The following is a 15,368-nucleotide window of genomic DNA, read 5'->3' as shown; positions in this document are numbered from 1 at the left end:
CTTCTTTACAAAACATAAATGACATTAATAAAACATCAGCTGATTGCAACTGCAATGGCTTACAGTTAACATTCTGAAAATAATTATTAATATAAATTTCTATACCTCCAGCTGTGTAGTCATCATTACATTTAGTTATTTGGACAACCAAATAACTAAATGTACAAATGTAACTACAAAGTTTGGTATTTTGTAAAAATCTCTTTCATTAGTGTTTATCCATATTTCAGACAAAATTATAATATCAGGAAAAGTGTAATTTGTATTCAACTCAACAACGAAAGTATTGAAATGTTGTCTCAAACTTCTTATTGTTTGATGAATTACAACAAATCGATCATTCATTAAATATTAAAATATAATACTAACAAACATACTTGTATCCTTTTTCCCTCACTGTCTGTCGCGCCGGTGCCAAAAGCCACCTCCTCGCCGGTGTCAGGGCTTCGTTCACATACTCTGCTTGGTCCATGGCCATGTTTATGTGCCTCGTAGATAGTTCTTTCTTGATTCTATGTTTCTTTCTTCATAAACTCCTCCTTGTTCATTCGCCACACAAACTTTACAATAATGCCCGGTGGAGTGTTGTTGGGTCCCACTTTGTTACCTAGTCGATGGCAGCTTTTCCCACTTCCTTGACAACGTGAACTGCATCCTCGTGCTGCTGCATCGGAATGCCGTGGATAACAATTGCGTAGGCTCAAGAATATTGTTCCATATCCTCAACATGGTGATCCAACTCAGCTACCTTTTGATTTAACTTTTTATTCTCTTCCCATAGCCCATCAATTATTTTGAGATACTTTTCAACTGACTTGTTTTTCTCTTTTATGATCCTATTATTCTCCTCAACTTTTGAGTTAGGAACTCATATGATTCATTAAAACTCTTATCCTACTTTTAGTGGCCTTCGGCTATTTCCTGTATTTTTCTCATTATGTCCTCAAGAGTCAGCTTACCTTCTTGTGCTTCGGAATCGAACTTTAGGCTCTTCCTTCTCGTTACACTGCACGGCTGGCACCTCCAAACTAGGCCCTCAGAAGTTATACAATCCAAATCAGCCTTACTCATTCGCAGACAAATTCCATGGAACTACTTTTGACAGTCACTACACACCAGTTTAGACTATTTAGAGGTTATAGATTTCACACAGATGTCACAGATGACCATGATGATAATATATATAAAAAATAAAAGAGATAAACCAAACAAATCACCAAATAAGAGTAAACTGCGAATATTAAACACCTTCAAATGAAAGCAAAGCACAGAGTTAAATAGTACACAACATGTGGTTAGCACGAACTTAAAACTCTGCTAAATAAGGCCGGAACACTGTCACTATATCCGTCTTATCGCTGACTCATAACTGAATACTTATAACTACTTTGCAGTGGTGTTAATAGTAGAGTTATTCAAGTGCATCCAATTCTTGAATACTGTTGACACCAATTCTTAATACTTAAAATTGAATTTCAACACTTATATATTTTCATACATAAAACTCATTAATCTATGAAAACATTGTGTTTTATTAAATGTCCCGGTTCTCTACTGGGAAGAAAGTTCCAAAACTGTACAGTGTTGCCAGAAAGTTTAGGGACACCCCACATAAAGTCATATACTACTTGTGTCCCTATACTAACAGCAGATTGACTAACTCTATATATTGCCCCATTAACGCAGTGAAAACAAAGTATTTTGGTGTGACTATCATTACTGTATGTATAAAATCTTTCAAAATATGATCTTTTTTGTAATTTTAAAATTTTGGAGGAAACACCTGTTTTTTGAAACATTAAAATTTATAACTTCTAAAATAAATGTCCAATCATCTAAATAATTGGTACGTTGTTTTAACATAAGATATGGAGTAAATAAATGCTCTTGTGGCAACTAGAAAAAAATAACTCACAGTTTGGTGATCACTCAAAGTTCCTTTATTTTTATTTTTTCGGAAATGAAAAACTGATAACTTTGGTGCGTTGTAGCGCTCGAACTATGAGAGTGGTAGGCAATCCACGCACACCAGCTTGTTCCTCACAAAACAGAGGAAGGGATATTGATGCGCACGCACTCCTTTTTCATCATTTGCTTTGTTGCCGTCAGCTACAAACATCGCCATTTCCGTATTTGTAAAAAAAAATAAAGGAACTTTGAGCGATCACCAAACTGAGTGATTTTTTTCTAGTTGCCACAATAGCATTTATTTACTCCATACCTTATGTTAAAACAATGTACCAATTATTAAGATGATTGGACATTTATTTTAGAAGTTATAAATTTTAATGTTTCAAAAAACAGGTGTTTCCTCCAAAATTTTAAAATCACAAAAAAGTTCATATTTTGAAAGATTTTATACATAAAGTAATGAAAGTCACACCAAAATACTTCGTTTTCACTGCGTTAATGGGGAAATATATAGAGTTAGCCAAACTGCTGTTAGTATAGGGACACAAGTAGTATATCACTTTATGTGGGGTGTCCCTAAACTTTCTGGTAACACTGTATATATGAAGGAGACTGAGAAGCACCCCATTGGAGAGACTAAGAGGGTTGGGCAGTCTTCCAACAGCAAGAAAACGTTATATGAAAAAAGCATAAAGATGAAAATATGTTATTTGTACAATAACCTACCTATAACATTCTAGAAATACTCCTTTCTGCTGCCTTTTAAACATCCCCAGTAACATCACTTTGTTAAAGACTCTCTTTTATACATTTCAAAGTTAACCTATAATAAATATTTGAATAAATTAAAGCAAAATATATTGAATTTGTAATTTTATAAAATTTTTATTCATTCATTTCAATCCCAAATTTATCATACTCAAAACACTCCAACTTACTTCTCCTTAACATTATTCAGGATCTTGGACTCTGCTTCTGTGAGGCCAGTTGTAGCCACTTCTAGGTTACACTGTAGCTCTGCCAGTGTCTTCATCCCCACCAGATGAGAACAGTGGCCTGGCTGCTGCATGGCGTGGTGAACAGCTAGCTTACCCAGCTCCACACCTTGTTCCTTCAACATAACTAAGTTTTGTTTCATTCTTATCTACTTTCATATTACAAATATTACCTTGTTTAGGTTCTGATTCTTTTACTATAAAACTGCTACATTTTTATTGCTGATTTTGTTGATTCTACTGCTTTCAGAAAATGTGTTGATTGTTCATTTCAATTGGAATTAGTTATACATGTCAACAGAAGACTTGTTTTGGTCCTTCTTGTCCTGCTTAAAAATTAAAAAACTATAAAATGTTAAATGTTCTATTTAAGTATTTCTGGCTAAAAATCTATTTTTAAAATTCAAGTACTTCAGCACATTTAACCCTCCTAGTGATGAATATGTTTATTATGAATGATAGGTGCATTTGGAGTGTTTCGCTGGGGGTTTCTTAAAAATTAATAAAAATTATTAATTTTATTGAAAATACAACATATTATATACCAAAATATTCATAAAAACATAAAGAATGATTTTAAAATAAATAAAACTACTTACCTTTGTACATATCCCTTAAAACTTGCTCAAAATTTTTAAAAAAGTTTTTTGAAAAAAAAAAATTTTTTTTACCACAAAAACCACATAGTATAAAACTTACTAGACAAAGATTTGAAGATAGCCAATTTTTTCTAAATTTCATGAAGATAAATAATATATACAGTTTTCGCACAATATTTTACTTGAAAAAACTGTTATGATGGAAATATATACAGTATGTACATGGAAGAAACCCTTCCATTCACTCTTAGACACTACTACTATCATGCTTTCTCTTCCTCCCTTGATACTTTGGTCTCCAAAAATGATCCAATTTATGGAAACACCAACTCTATGAACACCAGAATTGCATCCTGGACACTAGAATCCTGATCTTCCCCTTTTTTTGTGTGGCCACATACAATACATAGCCGGTCTTGTCTTCCTGGTAAGCGTTGGAGGGAATGGCCTGCACCAGGATTTGAATTATAATCATCGGGAAAATTGTCTGCACTGATATCACTGTCACTCACATCACTCATTTGTTCTTCTAAAACATTTCTAATATCTTGTGAACGTAAATCATCCGCCATTTCGAACTTATTACGATTGGAATAAACGAAATAACACCGATAAAACACGCCGACACAACTCATAGGTTAGCGGCGCGGCGGTTAGCGGCCGTGAGTAAAACACAACGTCGTAACAAATACCAGCTATTTGTTAATTATTCTTTTAACAATTCATCTGGAGACAGATCTACAGGAAAGAGGAGACGTTTCTGTACACAATGCAGTAAATAACGGCCGAATTTAACCGAAGATAGCCGAGCAGCGATGACGAATTCGAAGGCATGTTTGAACGTCGACGCATCAACCTCTATCATTCATATTAAACAAATGAACGTCGCTAGAGCGGCTTCTATCACTAAGAGGGTTAATCTGCTTTTTTTCTCTATATCGAAATTTGCTTGAGGTTAATTTGTAAATCCAGGTACTGAAATACAAATCTAATCTTCCTTTAGGTATTTTTAGTTAAATCTCTTATTGGGGTAAGTCACTTTGTTGGCTATCAAGTTACAATACATTTCTTAAGTCAGTTTAACTTATTTTAATAAGTATCACAAGTTTCTAATGTAAAATCCAACTACACAGAATTAATTCAACAAGGTACTTTATACTTCAATTTCTACTAATAACCTTGTAAACTCTGTGTGTATATCGTCAAGACCCTAAAATACATTGCCTAAATAGAACCACCTTTCACTACTTGATCGAGCTGATATTTTGCATATATTCAAATTTTGTGATATGGTTTTTTTTTTAATTCAGAACAATTACTAAATTACTAAATTAAAAGTATTTACATTGGTCTTATGTGTAACCATGATGGCAATGGAAAAATCACAAAATAAATAGTTTTTAAAAAACTGGCAAACAATCATATGTCATTTTAACAAATGACACATTAGCACATGCAGCTTAACTACCCCAAAATCGTGTACTAAGTACATTTTCGTGATATAGTATGTAGACTTTTATTATACACTGCTATGAAACCCAACTTAAAGAACAAAAATGAGAATGTATCTTGTACCATGATGTTTTAAGAAAACTTTAATCTGTAGATTTTAAATTATATAATATGTTATGATAATAATCACACACTAAAATTAACTTTAAAGTTGTTGCCATCAATATATCCCCCTACATGATTTTTAAACTACTGTACACCAGTTTTCCAGAGGTAAAACCAATTTTTCAAGTCCTCTTGTGAGAGCATGTCTAATGGCCTCTGCCACTCGATCTTTCATGGCTCCAGCTGTCTCAAATTCTGTTCCTTTGTGTGTAAACTGTTTATTTCGTGTTAGTAGTGTCACTTGCAGCTGACTAGTGCAGAAGAGCAAAATGGGTAGTAAAGCACTTTACTACTGCCCGTATATACTACATAGTTCATGTTAGTAGTGTCACTTGCAGCTGACTAGCACAGAGGAGCAAAATGGGTAGTAAAGCACTTTACTACTGCCCGTATACTACATAGTTCGTGTTAGTAGTGTCACTTGCAGCTGACTAGCGCAGAGGAGCAAAATGGGTAGTAAAGCACTTTACTTATGCCTGTATACTACATAGTTTGTGTTAGTAGTGTCACTTGCAGCTGACTAGCGCAGAGGAGCAAAATGGGTAGTAAAGCACTGTACTCATCTCTGTGTAAGGGGATACAAGGATTTTATATTGATATTGTTGACATACATAAGGATGTGATGATTATTAATACACTGTTATTATCCTGGTTAATTTACCTGACAGTAGAGACTAGCATTACGACACAGATCCTTCAACTCTGCCGAGGCTGGATGCCAGTGCGGAGGTCCTTCATTGGTCAGAAGACCTAGACCTGTTACTCCAGCGTTGATCAGCCCAACACGACGACTCTGAATAAATATCACAGCTCTATTAAAATTCACTCTCTAATACAGTTTAATAAGGTTTTAAAATAGTTTAATGTATTATATGAATACTTATGACGTACAATTGGTATAAATCTAATATACATGTAGACTATTTTAATAATCTTGTGGTTTAAGCCACATGAGGATAAAGTGGCCCAATATAAGGTTCCAACTTCATCAATAAGGAGAAGAGCCATTGCAAATATAATGTCAGGTGATCTTTTTGATTCGACGGACAAATACATAGAAGAAAAATGTTGTAAAATGGCACACACGTCATCTCCAGATGATAAAAAAAGAAAAATAATTAGTTAAATAATTTGTATTAAAAATGAATGTTTACATAGCATAAATGTTTAGGTATGTTATTTACTATTATATCAATAATTTTATTGTTACAGAAGAATAAAATAGTCTATAAGTGACTATTCACCTAAAGAATTTATTAACATAATGACCAAGTTGGCTATATCTTATCCGTCAGAGTCCAAGAAAACAAGACAGGTGGAAAAATACACTTTATTATACATCTCTTTTCAGCCAGAATTTGAGACTTTGTTGGACTTTGTTTGGTAGCCTATCCGTAATCTGAGTCTTGTGTTGTAATTATTGTGAGCCAGCAGTGGCGCACCCAGAAATCTTCTCAGGAGGGTGTCCGGAACACTGGTGAGTAGAAGGTACGGAAAATCCTGAAAATTAGTAGGAGAATCAGGAAGCCCTCCCATGGAAATTGTTGTAAATATTAGGCCCTAAAATCTCTATTTCATAGTACTTCTGAACTAAAAAAAGAAGGCAGTTCATAGATCAGAGTGTGTAAAGTTTACCACTCTACTACTAATCACCAGGAAGCTTGTACAGGGATAATTAAAATGTTCTCCAACAAATACAGTTTGTATGAAGTGTATTGAACTAAAACAAAATTTAATCATAATAGTTGTTTAAATCACAAATCAAGACCAATAGTTAATCTGAATGTATACTCTCGCATCTCGAAGTATTGATATCCGACTTTGAAACTTGACCACAAACTAACTAATAAAGGTTCAGGGGATACATTACAATTTAGCTTGTGTATATCTTTGTTTCGACATACAACAGTGATTATTATCAATAACTTTTAGTTTTCATATCAATAACAATAAAAAATACTGTTTTTAATGCTTTTCAACTAAACTGCAATTTTGAATATTCATAACTTGGAAACTTGTGATTGATTGTGACCAAATGTTTATACAAGATAGATGCAAGTGTACTGTATTTGAGTAAGTAACTGTAGAAAGTCAGAATAGCATGAAAATAAAGTTGTTAATAAATTACTATCTTAACTATTCTTGACCAGGTGGTCCGAAAAGTTCGGCATTGATCACTATGTTATGGAGATCTTTGTCATTATCTTGAGCGTGAGTTTTGTAAAACACTATTGAAACATTTAAATTTTAACGCACATTAAATTGAGCAGGCTTTGTTAATTTACCATAATCTGCAACAGCTTTTTTAATGCACAAATCACTACAGTGCCCAAGATGGTGTTACCTCATAGTAACAACGAATGAAAAAAACTAACGCTATAAAGAAATGCTCACAGTTTGGCAACTCACTTACTATTGTGACAACTGATCACGTAGAATTACTGTACAGTACCGAGTACTTGTTTGTTCTTAAACCGAATGTACACTGTACAGGTTACTGTTACAGGTATATTAACGATATGATAATTCACACATTTACTCCCATTCTTGGTTCAAAGTACTTGTCTCATTTAGCATTACCAGTAACTGGAAAATGTACCTGTACCATTTTGGAAGTACTGTGTAGTGTATCATATTCTAAATTAATAAAATGAGATGATGTACTTTACATTTTTATAAAAAACTGTTTTGTCTTGTAAATAAGTGTATATATGATATAATCTTTTTGTTCACAACAAACATTTGTATATTTTACAAAATATACTAATAAAAATGTACACATTTACAGTATCTTACTATCTCAAGTCATGTGAAAGTTACATGGAGTGAAACTTAGAAAACAAAAATTTACAATACACATTTTTCAATTTATATATATATAAATAAAAAAACAAAACTATAATGAATGCATATTTGTATTATTTCATAATTTTTCTAGTTTTTAACAAAATAATTTATATATACCACTTATTAATTAGCATTTATTTTAAAAAACTATCCGAAAAATATACAGTGCAAAGACAAAAACCAATGCATCATTCTGGGAGTTTCTTATTATCAGTCACAGGGTTAAAGATTTGATTTTTTGTCACCTAAAGAATTTAAAGATGAAGGAACATGTATAGTCCTGTCCAATAATTCCACGGAAAAATTTTGAAATTAATATTCTACTAACTTTTCCATCATTAATAATTATTTCAATGTTATTTTACAACTTTCCAGTGGCTCCATAATGAGTGATCTTGTCTGAAGTACTGTATAACAGTGTATAGTGCACTAATGTGTCTGGCATAGTGGATGTGTTCAACTACTGTACAATAACTGCCTAATTATTATACATTTAGTTAATACCTTATTATGGAGATATAATCAAATAATAAATTAGAAAAGTTTTACGTTACTCGTAAAATGTAATTTCTAAAAGTAATATTTTGTATATGGGTTACCTGGAAAAAAGACATGTATTTCTTTGTGGTGGTGTCAAATAGACAATCTCTGGAATATGTAAGGACGACATCGATTTTCACAGGAGACTTTTCCACCACTTCCCATAATAGAGATACAGGATATCCAGAAATGCCAACATAACGAGCTTTCTTCTTGTCCACAATGCTCTGCACAGCTGGCAAGGCTTCTGTCAGGATTTGCTGAAGAGGGCTGAACTCTACATCATGAACCTATTATAAGAGATGTATCATCATAATCAGTAAATCATGGCTGAATTTTTTAATAATAATAAAGGTTTATTTTTGTTTTTAGTTTAACCAACTTTGTAGCTGACAAGAAGAATCTTCATAACATAGGTTATTTACATGAGTTTATACTATTTGACTCAAGAAGGATGAATATGTGCCAAAGTATATCCCTACTGATTTCCCTGGCAAGCCCAAATGAAACTAAAAATGTCTTTATTTACAGAAGTAAAGTTCGGGCTTAAAATTCCTCTCTTCCCTCTCAACCTCTAAAAACAAATAAGGAAAATAAAATAAAATCATTCTTATTACAATATTGAACTGGCATGTAAAACTAAAATTATGTTTAATATTAAATAATATCATTTTATTATTAAGTAAATCAAACCCTTTGGTCAAATTTCTTTTAAATCGACCACTAGGTTTAAACATTTAAGAGCTCTTCTAGAGGTTTGATACTAGCTTCAATTCACAGCTCAAATTGCAAGCATACTCAAGATTATAATTTTGTACATTTGCATAATGAGGTATCCCAATACATATCTTTCAATTTTATCCAAAATAAAGGTTAAATGAAATAAATACTGCTCACAAATACTTATTCTTTGAATTTTACTATTTTACTCAACAACATTTAGAATCTTAGCTGCCAAATGTAACTAGCAGCCATTGCACTGCAAACTCGAATCACAGAATACATGAGTTCAGTAAGAAGAGGTAGATGCTAATACAATTTCGAAAACAACTTCTTTTTACTTACAAAGAGGATGTCCACATAATCCAGGCCTAATCGCTCTAAACTCTTGTCAAACTCCTTCACAATTCGTTCAGCAGAATGGTCAAAAAAGTCTGCCCAAGATGTTCCGTAGCGGCCAACCTTAGTCGATATATGGTAGGCCTGACGTGGAACATCAACAAGGGCCTGCAACAACAGAAATTCAATCATGATTCATGATCATACAGCATGTCATTAACATTTTTACTCGTAATAAAACTGATGTATTAAATATGACATTTAATAGTACAAAATGATAACTTTGTAATCCTTACAAAATGATCTTTTATATTTTCTTCCTTACTCATATTACAGGGGAAAAAAATTATTTTTGTGCAAAAATCCTATTTAAGTTCTTTTTCTTTATAACACAATAAAATTAAGAACAGGTATAATAAACAATATTATAATTTTGGTTCCTTAACGAAAAATCTAGTATAAATACGGATATCACTCAACTTACTTTACCTTGCCTATTAACGACTCAGAATATGTATGTCCATAGTAAGGAGATGTATCTATGTAGTTGACTCCACTTTTTAATGCTTTCCTTATTAGAGAAATTGCTTCTGTCTCATCTATTGATCTAGAAAATGATACTGCATTTGAATAATTATAATTATAATCTATTATAATTTGTTTAAAATAATCCAAAATTGTGAATTTATTAGCAACCAAAAATTACATCAGATTCTAATGAAATCCAGAACTTAAAATCAGAAGTATCTTTTACAAATCTGAAGTTAAAACGAACTGATAGAAAGTACTACACATCACCACTTACTTTCAAATAAATAATAATAATAACAATTTCAAATTAACTGAATATTATTACCCAACTTGAGTTGAGTTTTAAATTACAATGAGAGACAGAATCAATCTGTTCTTTAATGTCTCATGCTACAAAACAACAGCAAAATGTAGATATGAATGATATCATTCATTAATGTATAACCATTCAATAAAGAACAACACAAAGTCCTGTACATCACAGCATACAAGTGTTCCACAATTACCATGAAACTGCTCCTCAGAATATCTCTAGCTAACCCTTTGTACATCAAGTGCTGTCTACTTTTCCTGTTCTTGTTAAGAAACAGGTGGTCCTCCACATACAACAAAAGATACTTCCATCTCTAATTATCCTAGTGTTATATATAACTCAATTTACTTCACCCCATTTTTATTCTTAAATTCACTCAATCCCCAACATTTACTGTAATCCAATAAGGTAACAAATGTAACCCATACACGACAATGTAATGTTTTCATTGTGTGTTAATATCGATGGCTGGTCTGTAGATTATTAAATATAATGTCAGAATTATTTCATGTCAGTACTTTAGTAATGAAGAAAGCAAAATTGTAAGCCTGTAATCTTTATAACTTAATAACATTATGAAATAGACAATTTACAGTTTTTTAGTTTTGCTTGAAGTACTAATAAGAAAATAGAGAGCATATAAACCCAACTTGAGTTGAGTTTTAAATTACAATGAGAGACAGAATCAATCTGTTCTTTAAGCATTTAGATCGCAGAAAAAATTCAAAAAAAGTATTTCATAGTATCTGGGTGTATTTAAAGATTGGATTATTGCACACTTTCGGACAGCAATCTCAACATGTATAAATTATTTAAGTAAAATATTCAATGTTCAGTAAAGTATGGACAATGGAAAAAGCATATTCAAAATTTAGCAAACTATAAAAATATTTTTATTTCATATTAACAGACTTTTTAAGGTTATACTAATTATATGGCACATAGTTTTCTGTGGTTGCAGAGGGATATTTAATCTCAACTTGCCTACTTAAGAGTTTTTTCACGTTTATTTGAGTGTTTTTACAATTATCATACTTAAACCTTAAGTGATAACAGTTTAACATAATGTCAAGTGAAGGTGCAGATATTTGTGGCAACTGTGATAAAAAAATTGCCAACAGGGGACCATGCTCTCTGCAAAAGCTTCAGTAAGGGATCCACTTTGGAGACTGTTCTGTCAAGACCCAAACATGGAAATCCATGAATTAATGTAAAAGAGTTGGAATTGTCAACATTGTAGAAAATCTAAGAAGAGGAATGATTATGTTGCTTCTAACTCGACTATGGAGGACTTGTCGAACGTAACCTCAAAAGATTCTGGTGAAGTTGGTAGCCTAGGAGTATTGAGAGCTATTTCGGAAAAAGTTAATACTTTGCCTAACATTCAGTCAAAGTACTATAGAAAAATAATTTTATTTCTATCATCAAAATATGACTTGTTGCTAGATGAAATTAAGGGTCTTCGAGAAGAAAACTCTCTTCTAAAAAAGAAGGTTGAATGCTTCAAGACGAAAGCACAGGACTACAACCAAGACGTAGTAAGAGTCAAGAGTGACATCGCCGAATTGAATATTGTGGTGAGAAAGTCCTTCCTCAAAGCTCTGGAAATGGAAAGGACAACTGGCTACGATGACCATAAGATAGAAACTGATGACAGAAAAAAAGAATATAACAAAAACTAAGAAAACAGTCAACTTCAGACTTCATTGAAAACTCAAACAACAAACAAAGGGTTATCAGGCAGGCTATTAACTACAAAAGATGCAAAAATAGTAAAAGGACGAATCACTAAAACTTGTAATCAATGAAGAACAAATCAAGAATCCTAATGAAATAGCTGAATACTTCAACCAGTATTTTCAAAAATAGACTGACATCACTCTCTGCAATGCTGGCCAAGCCGTAAATAATCAGTTACCAACATGCAAAGACTATGGCGAAATACCTGACTTCATCCTTCATCCCACCACACCAGAAGAAGTTTCCCATACACTCTCATCTCTGAAATCAAATCCATCAGCAGGTATCGATGAACTCACCTCTATACTACTGAAACACTGCAAGGATGAAATAGTGAGCCCTTTATGTCACATAATCAACCTTTCATTTTCACAGGGCATTTTTCCAACAAAATTAAACTTGCAAAAGTATTCTCTGTTCACAAAAAAGGCTGCGTAACATCAGTGGTAAACTATAGACCAATATCAATTGTCCCAACAATATCTAAAGTACTGGAAAAGATCTTACTAAACCAACTGATAACACATCTGACGACTTACAACATCTTGAAGACCCAGCAACATGGCTTCCTCCGTGGTAAATCCACAACTACAGCTATAGTTCAACTGTCAGAATTCATCATCGACCAACTTGAAGAGGGTACAACTGAGACTGCCATGCTGCTGGACTTCAGTAAGGCTTTTGACTGCCTAAACCACTCTCTACTTCTCCAAAAAGTAGGGAACATGGGCATTAGAGGAGCATCACAAAACTAGCTTGCTAGCTACCTGAAAGACTGACAGCAACTAGTTGAACTGAACTATACAAACAATAATACATCCCATAAAGCAGGATCTACCTTACTCCTTATCACTAGAGGTGTCCCTCAGAGATCGATTTTGGGACCAGTGCTTTTTATTCTGCTAACGAATGATCTTCCAAGCTATCTTATTGACTGGGCCCAAGCAATGCTATATGCAGATGATACAGCCCTTCTTATTGCATGAAAAGACTCAATATCACTCGAACTTAACTCTTCTATAGCCTTGAATATGACCCAACAATACTGGCAGCTTAATAATATTGTTCTTAATGACAGCAAAACACAGCAACTTATATGGAAAGGCCGAAGAACCAGTGACTACTATGGCTTACCAGAAATTGCTCAAGATAACAAAGCAAAGTACCTCGGCATTATAATAGATGACAAGCTATATTGGAATCCACACATTGGCAATCTCTGTAGTAAGCTTAACTCCAGTATTTATGCTCTTTAAAGAGTAAAAAGTTCTTGTAATCAAGATACTACCAGGACAGCATATTTGTCTCTAGTTGAGTCCCACCTGAGGTATGGATTATTAGCATGGGGCAACTCTTCAGCAAGAAACAGGGACCGTGTTCTAGTTCTGCAAAAAAAGGCTATTCGAATATTAGCAGAACTGACTCCTCACGAGTCATGCCGTCAGACCTTTGAAGAACTTGGAATCCTGACAGTGGTCTCACTCTATATTTGCGAGGTCACCTGCTACACAATAGCTCAGAAACCTGACCACCTAGGTAACAATCATAACTATAACACAAGAAACGCATATGACTATGCCCTGCCAACGTACCACCTCACCCTGTTTGAAAAGAAACCTACCTACATAGGAAGAAAACTTTTCAACCAACTCCCAGAAGATCTGAAGAGACGTAGAGAAGACAAGAACTTCAAGACATCGCTCAAGACCTGGCTGCTACAGAAATCTTTTTACACCCTAGAAGAATTTTTCAATGCCTGACTATTTATGGTATCATTTCTGTACCATATACAGGGTGAGTCTGACCACCCGTGCAGTATTTACAGCTGTCTTAATAACTGACTTCCACACTTTTTCTATCTCTTTTCTCCATAATTTGGCCTCTCCAAATCCATTAAAATTATTTTCAATTTTGAAAAATGCCCCTAAAGGGCCCAATTTGGGGGGTAGGGGTTGTTTTTCCCTTATTGCTGTCAGGCTGTACCTGTCCTGTTTCACGAACTCGAATAGCAAGTCTTTGAAAGGCCATTCGTGACTGAGGTTCTCTATTTAGAAACCGTTCGGCATACACCCTTGCAGAAGCCACATAGTTTTGAAAACATTCGCCTAACACCATTAGCATATCGAATGCCTTTGCATTTGTGTACGGCATTTCGAAAAACCACAAGCTGTCCTTAACAGCAGACACCAATGAACTGACTAAGGGTAGCCTTATCATATTTGTCAGATAAAGATGTCTAGCCAGCATACCGCAAGTGATAAGCCTGTTGAGGGTGGTACAAAGTACCTTTCTTGTCCAAGACTGCATTGAGATTGTGCATACATGAATCATTGTTATCTTTAACCCTCGAGCTGGCAGTTGAAATGTCCTTAAGTGGCAGACCATTTTGAGGTGTTTTGCAGTAGTATCGGTTTTTAATTTTTTTAAATATAATTTGATTATAAACCTACATGTGTTATATATCATTTTTTTCACAAGGAACTGTACTTTTTAGTAATGCAAATGAAAACCCCAAAATATAAAAAATTTATCACTCTTTTACTAAGTTTATTTTCAAAAAATTAAAAAAATTTATGTAAAAGTAGTGGGGGTGCACCTATAAAAGACATTGTGTGAAAAAAAATATTTCCAAAATACCCAAAATGTTGAAAAGTTTATATAGTTTTAGAAAAAGTATAGTTTACTACATTTTTTTTATTAAAACAATTATGAAATACCCTAAACTGAAGAAAGTACAAAACGGCTAAATTCATTGCTATGGATACGACTGTGTTATAAAATTCATCAAAACCTTATTTATTACTCAAAAAATTCATAAAATACACTAAAATATAGAACAAAACATGCTCTACAAAATAAAAATATTAAATATAAAAATAAATAAAGAAGCTTTATATCATGATCATCGCATATGAAAATGATCCTAAAGCTAACTAAAACTATCACAACACTGCACATAGCCTAGATTACAAAGGCTCACTAATACCTTTTTTCACATATATTTCTTCATAACATCACAAAATAAACTGATAAAACACAATCTACGAGAATTTATACGCATAAATAAACACACTTATTACATAAAAACACTTATTTCATGTAATAAACTTACGTTTTAGATGGACAAGAATAACGCGACTGGGTACCAATACAACAACAATGACCGACTGTTTACAAACAACTCTCGTTTTCAATATGTCATAGTTACATATGGCT

At 33.2% G+C, this 15,368-nt stretch overlaps 2 protein-coding genes across 3 annotated transcripts in view; both read right to left on the bottom strand.

Moving 5' to 3' along the window:
• The window catches only part of LOC124361227, a 91,809-nt gene that overhangs the window by 22,688 nt on the left and 53,753 nt on the right, over nucleotides 1-15,368 (bottom strand). The window lies entirely within an intron of this gene.
• Nucleotides 1-15,368, bottom strand: part of LOC124360332 (L-galactose dehydrogenase-like) — a 34,172-nt gene that overhangs the window by 12,650 nt on the left and 6,154 nt on the right. For both annotated transcript variants that reach the window (XM_046813869.1, XM_046813868.1), the window contains exons 3-7: nucleotides 10,058-10,175; nucleotides 9,575-9,736; nucleotides 8,569-8,799; nucleotides 5,784-5,915; nucleotides 2,850-3,022 (exon numbers count right to left, since the gene is read on the bottom strand). In XM_046813869.1, the coding sequence (XP_046669825.1) occupies nucleotides 2,850-3,022; nucleotides 5,784-5,915; nucleotides 8,569-8,799; nucleotides 9,575-9,736; nucleotides 10,058-10,175 (816 nt within the window). The remainder of the gene's footprint in view (nucleotides 1-2,849; nucleotides 3,023-5,783; nucleotides 5,916-8,568; nucleotides 8,800-9,574; nucleotides 9,737-10,057; nucleotides 10,176-15,368) is intronic.

This window comes from Homalodisca vitripennis, chromosome 4 (genome assembly GCF_021130785.1).
Source record: "Homalodisca vitripennis isolate AUS2020 chromosome 4, UT_GWSS_2.1, whole genome shotgun sequence".
NCBI lineage: Eukaryota > Metazoa > Arthropoda > Insecta > Hemiptera > Cicadellidae > Homalodisca > Homalodisca vitripennis.
The sequence above is the reverse complement of the archived record's forward strand: the minus strand, read 5'-3'. Positions and strand labels throughout refer to the sequence as shown.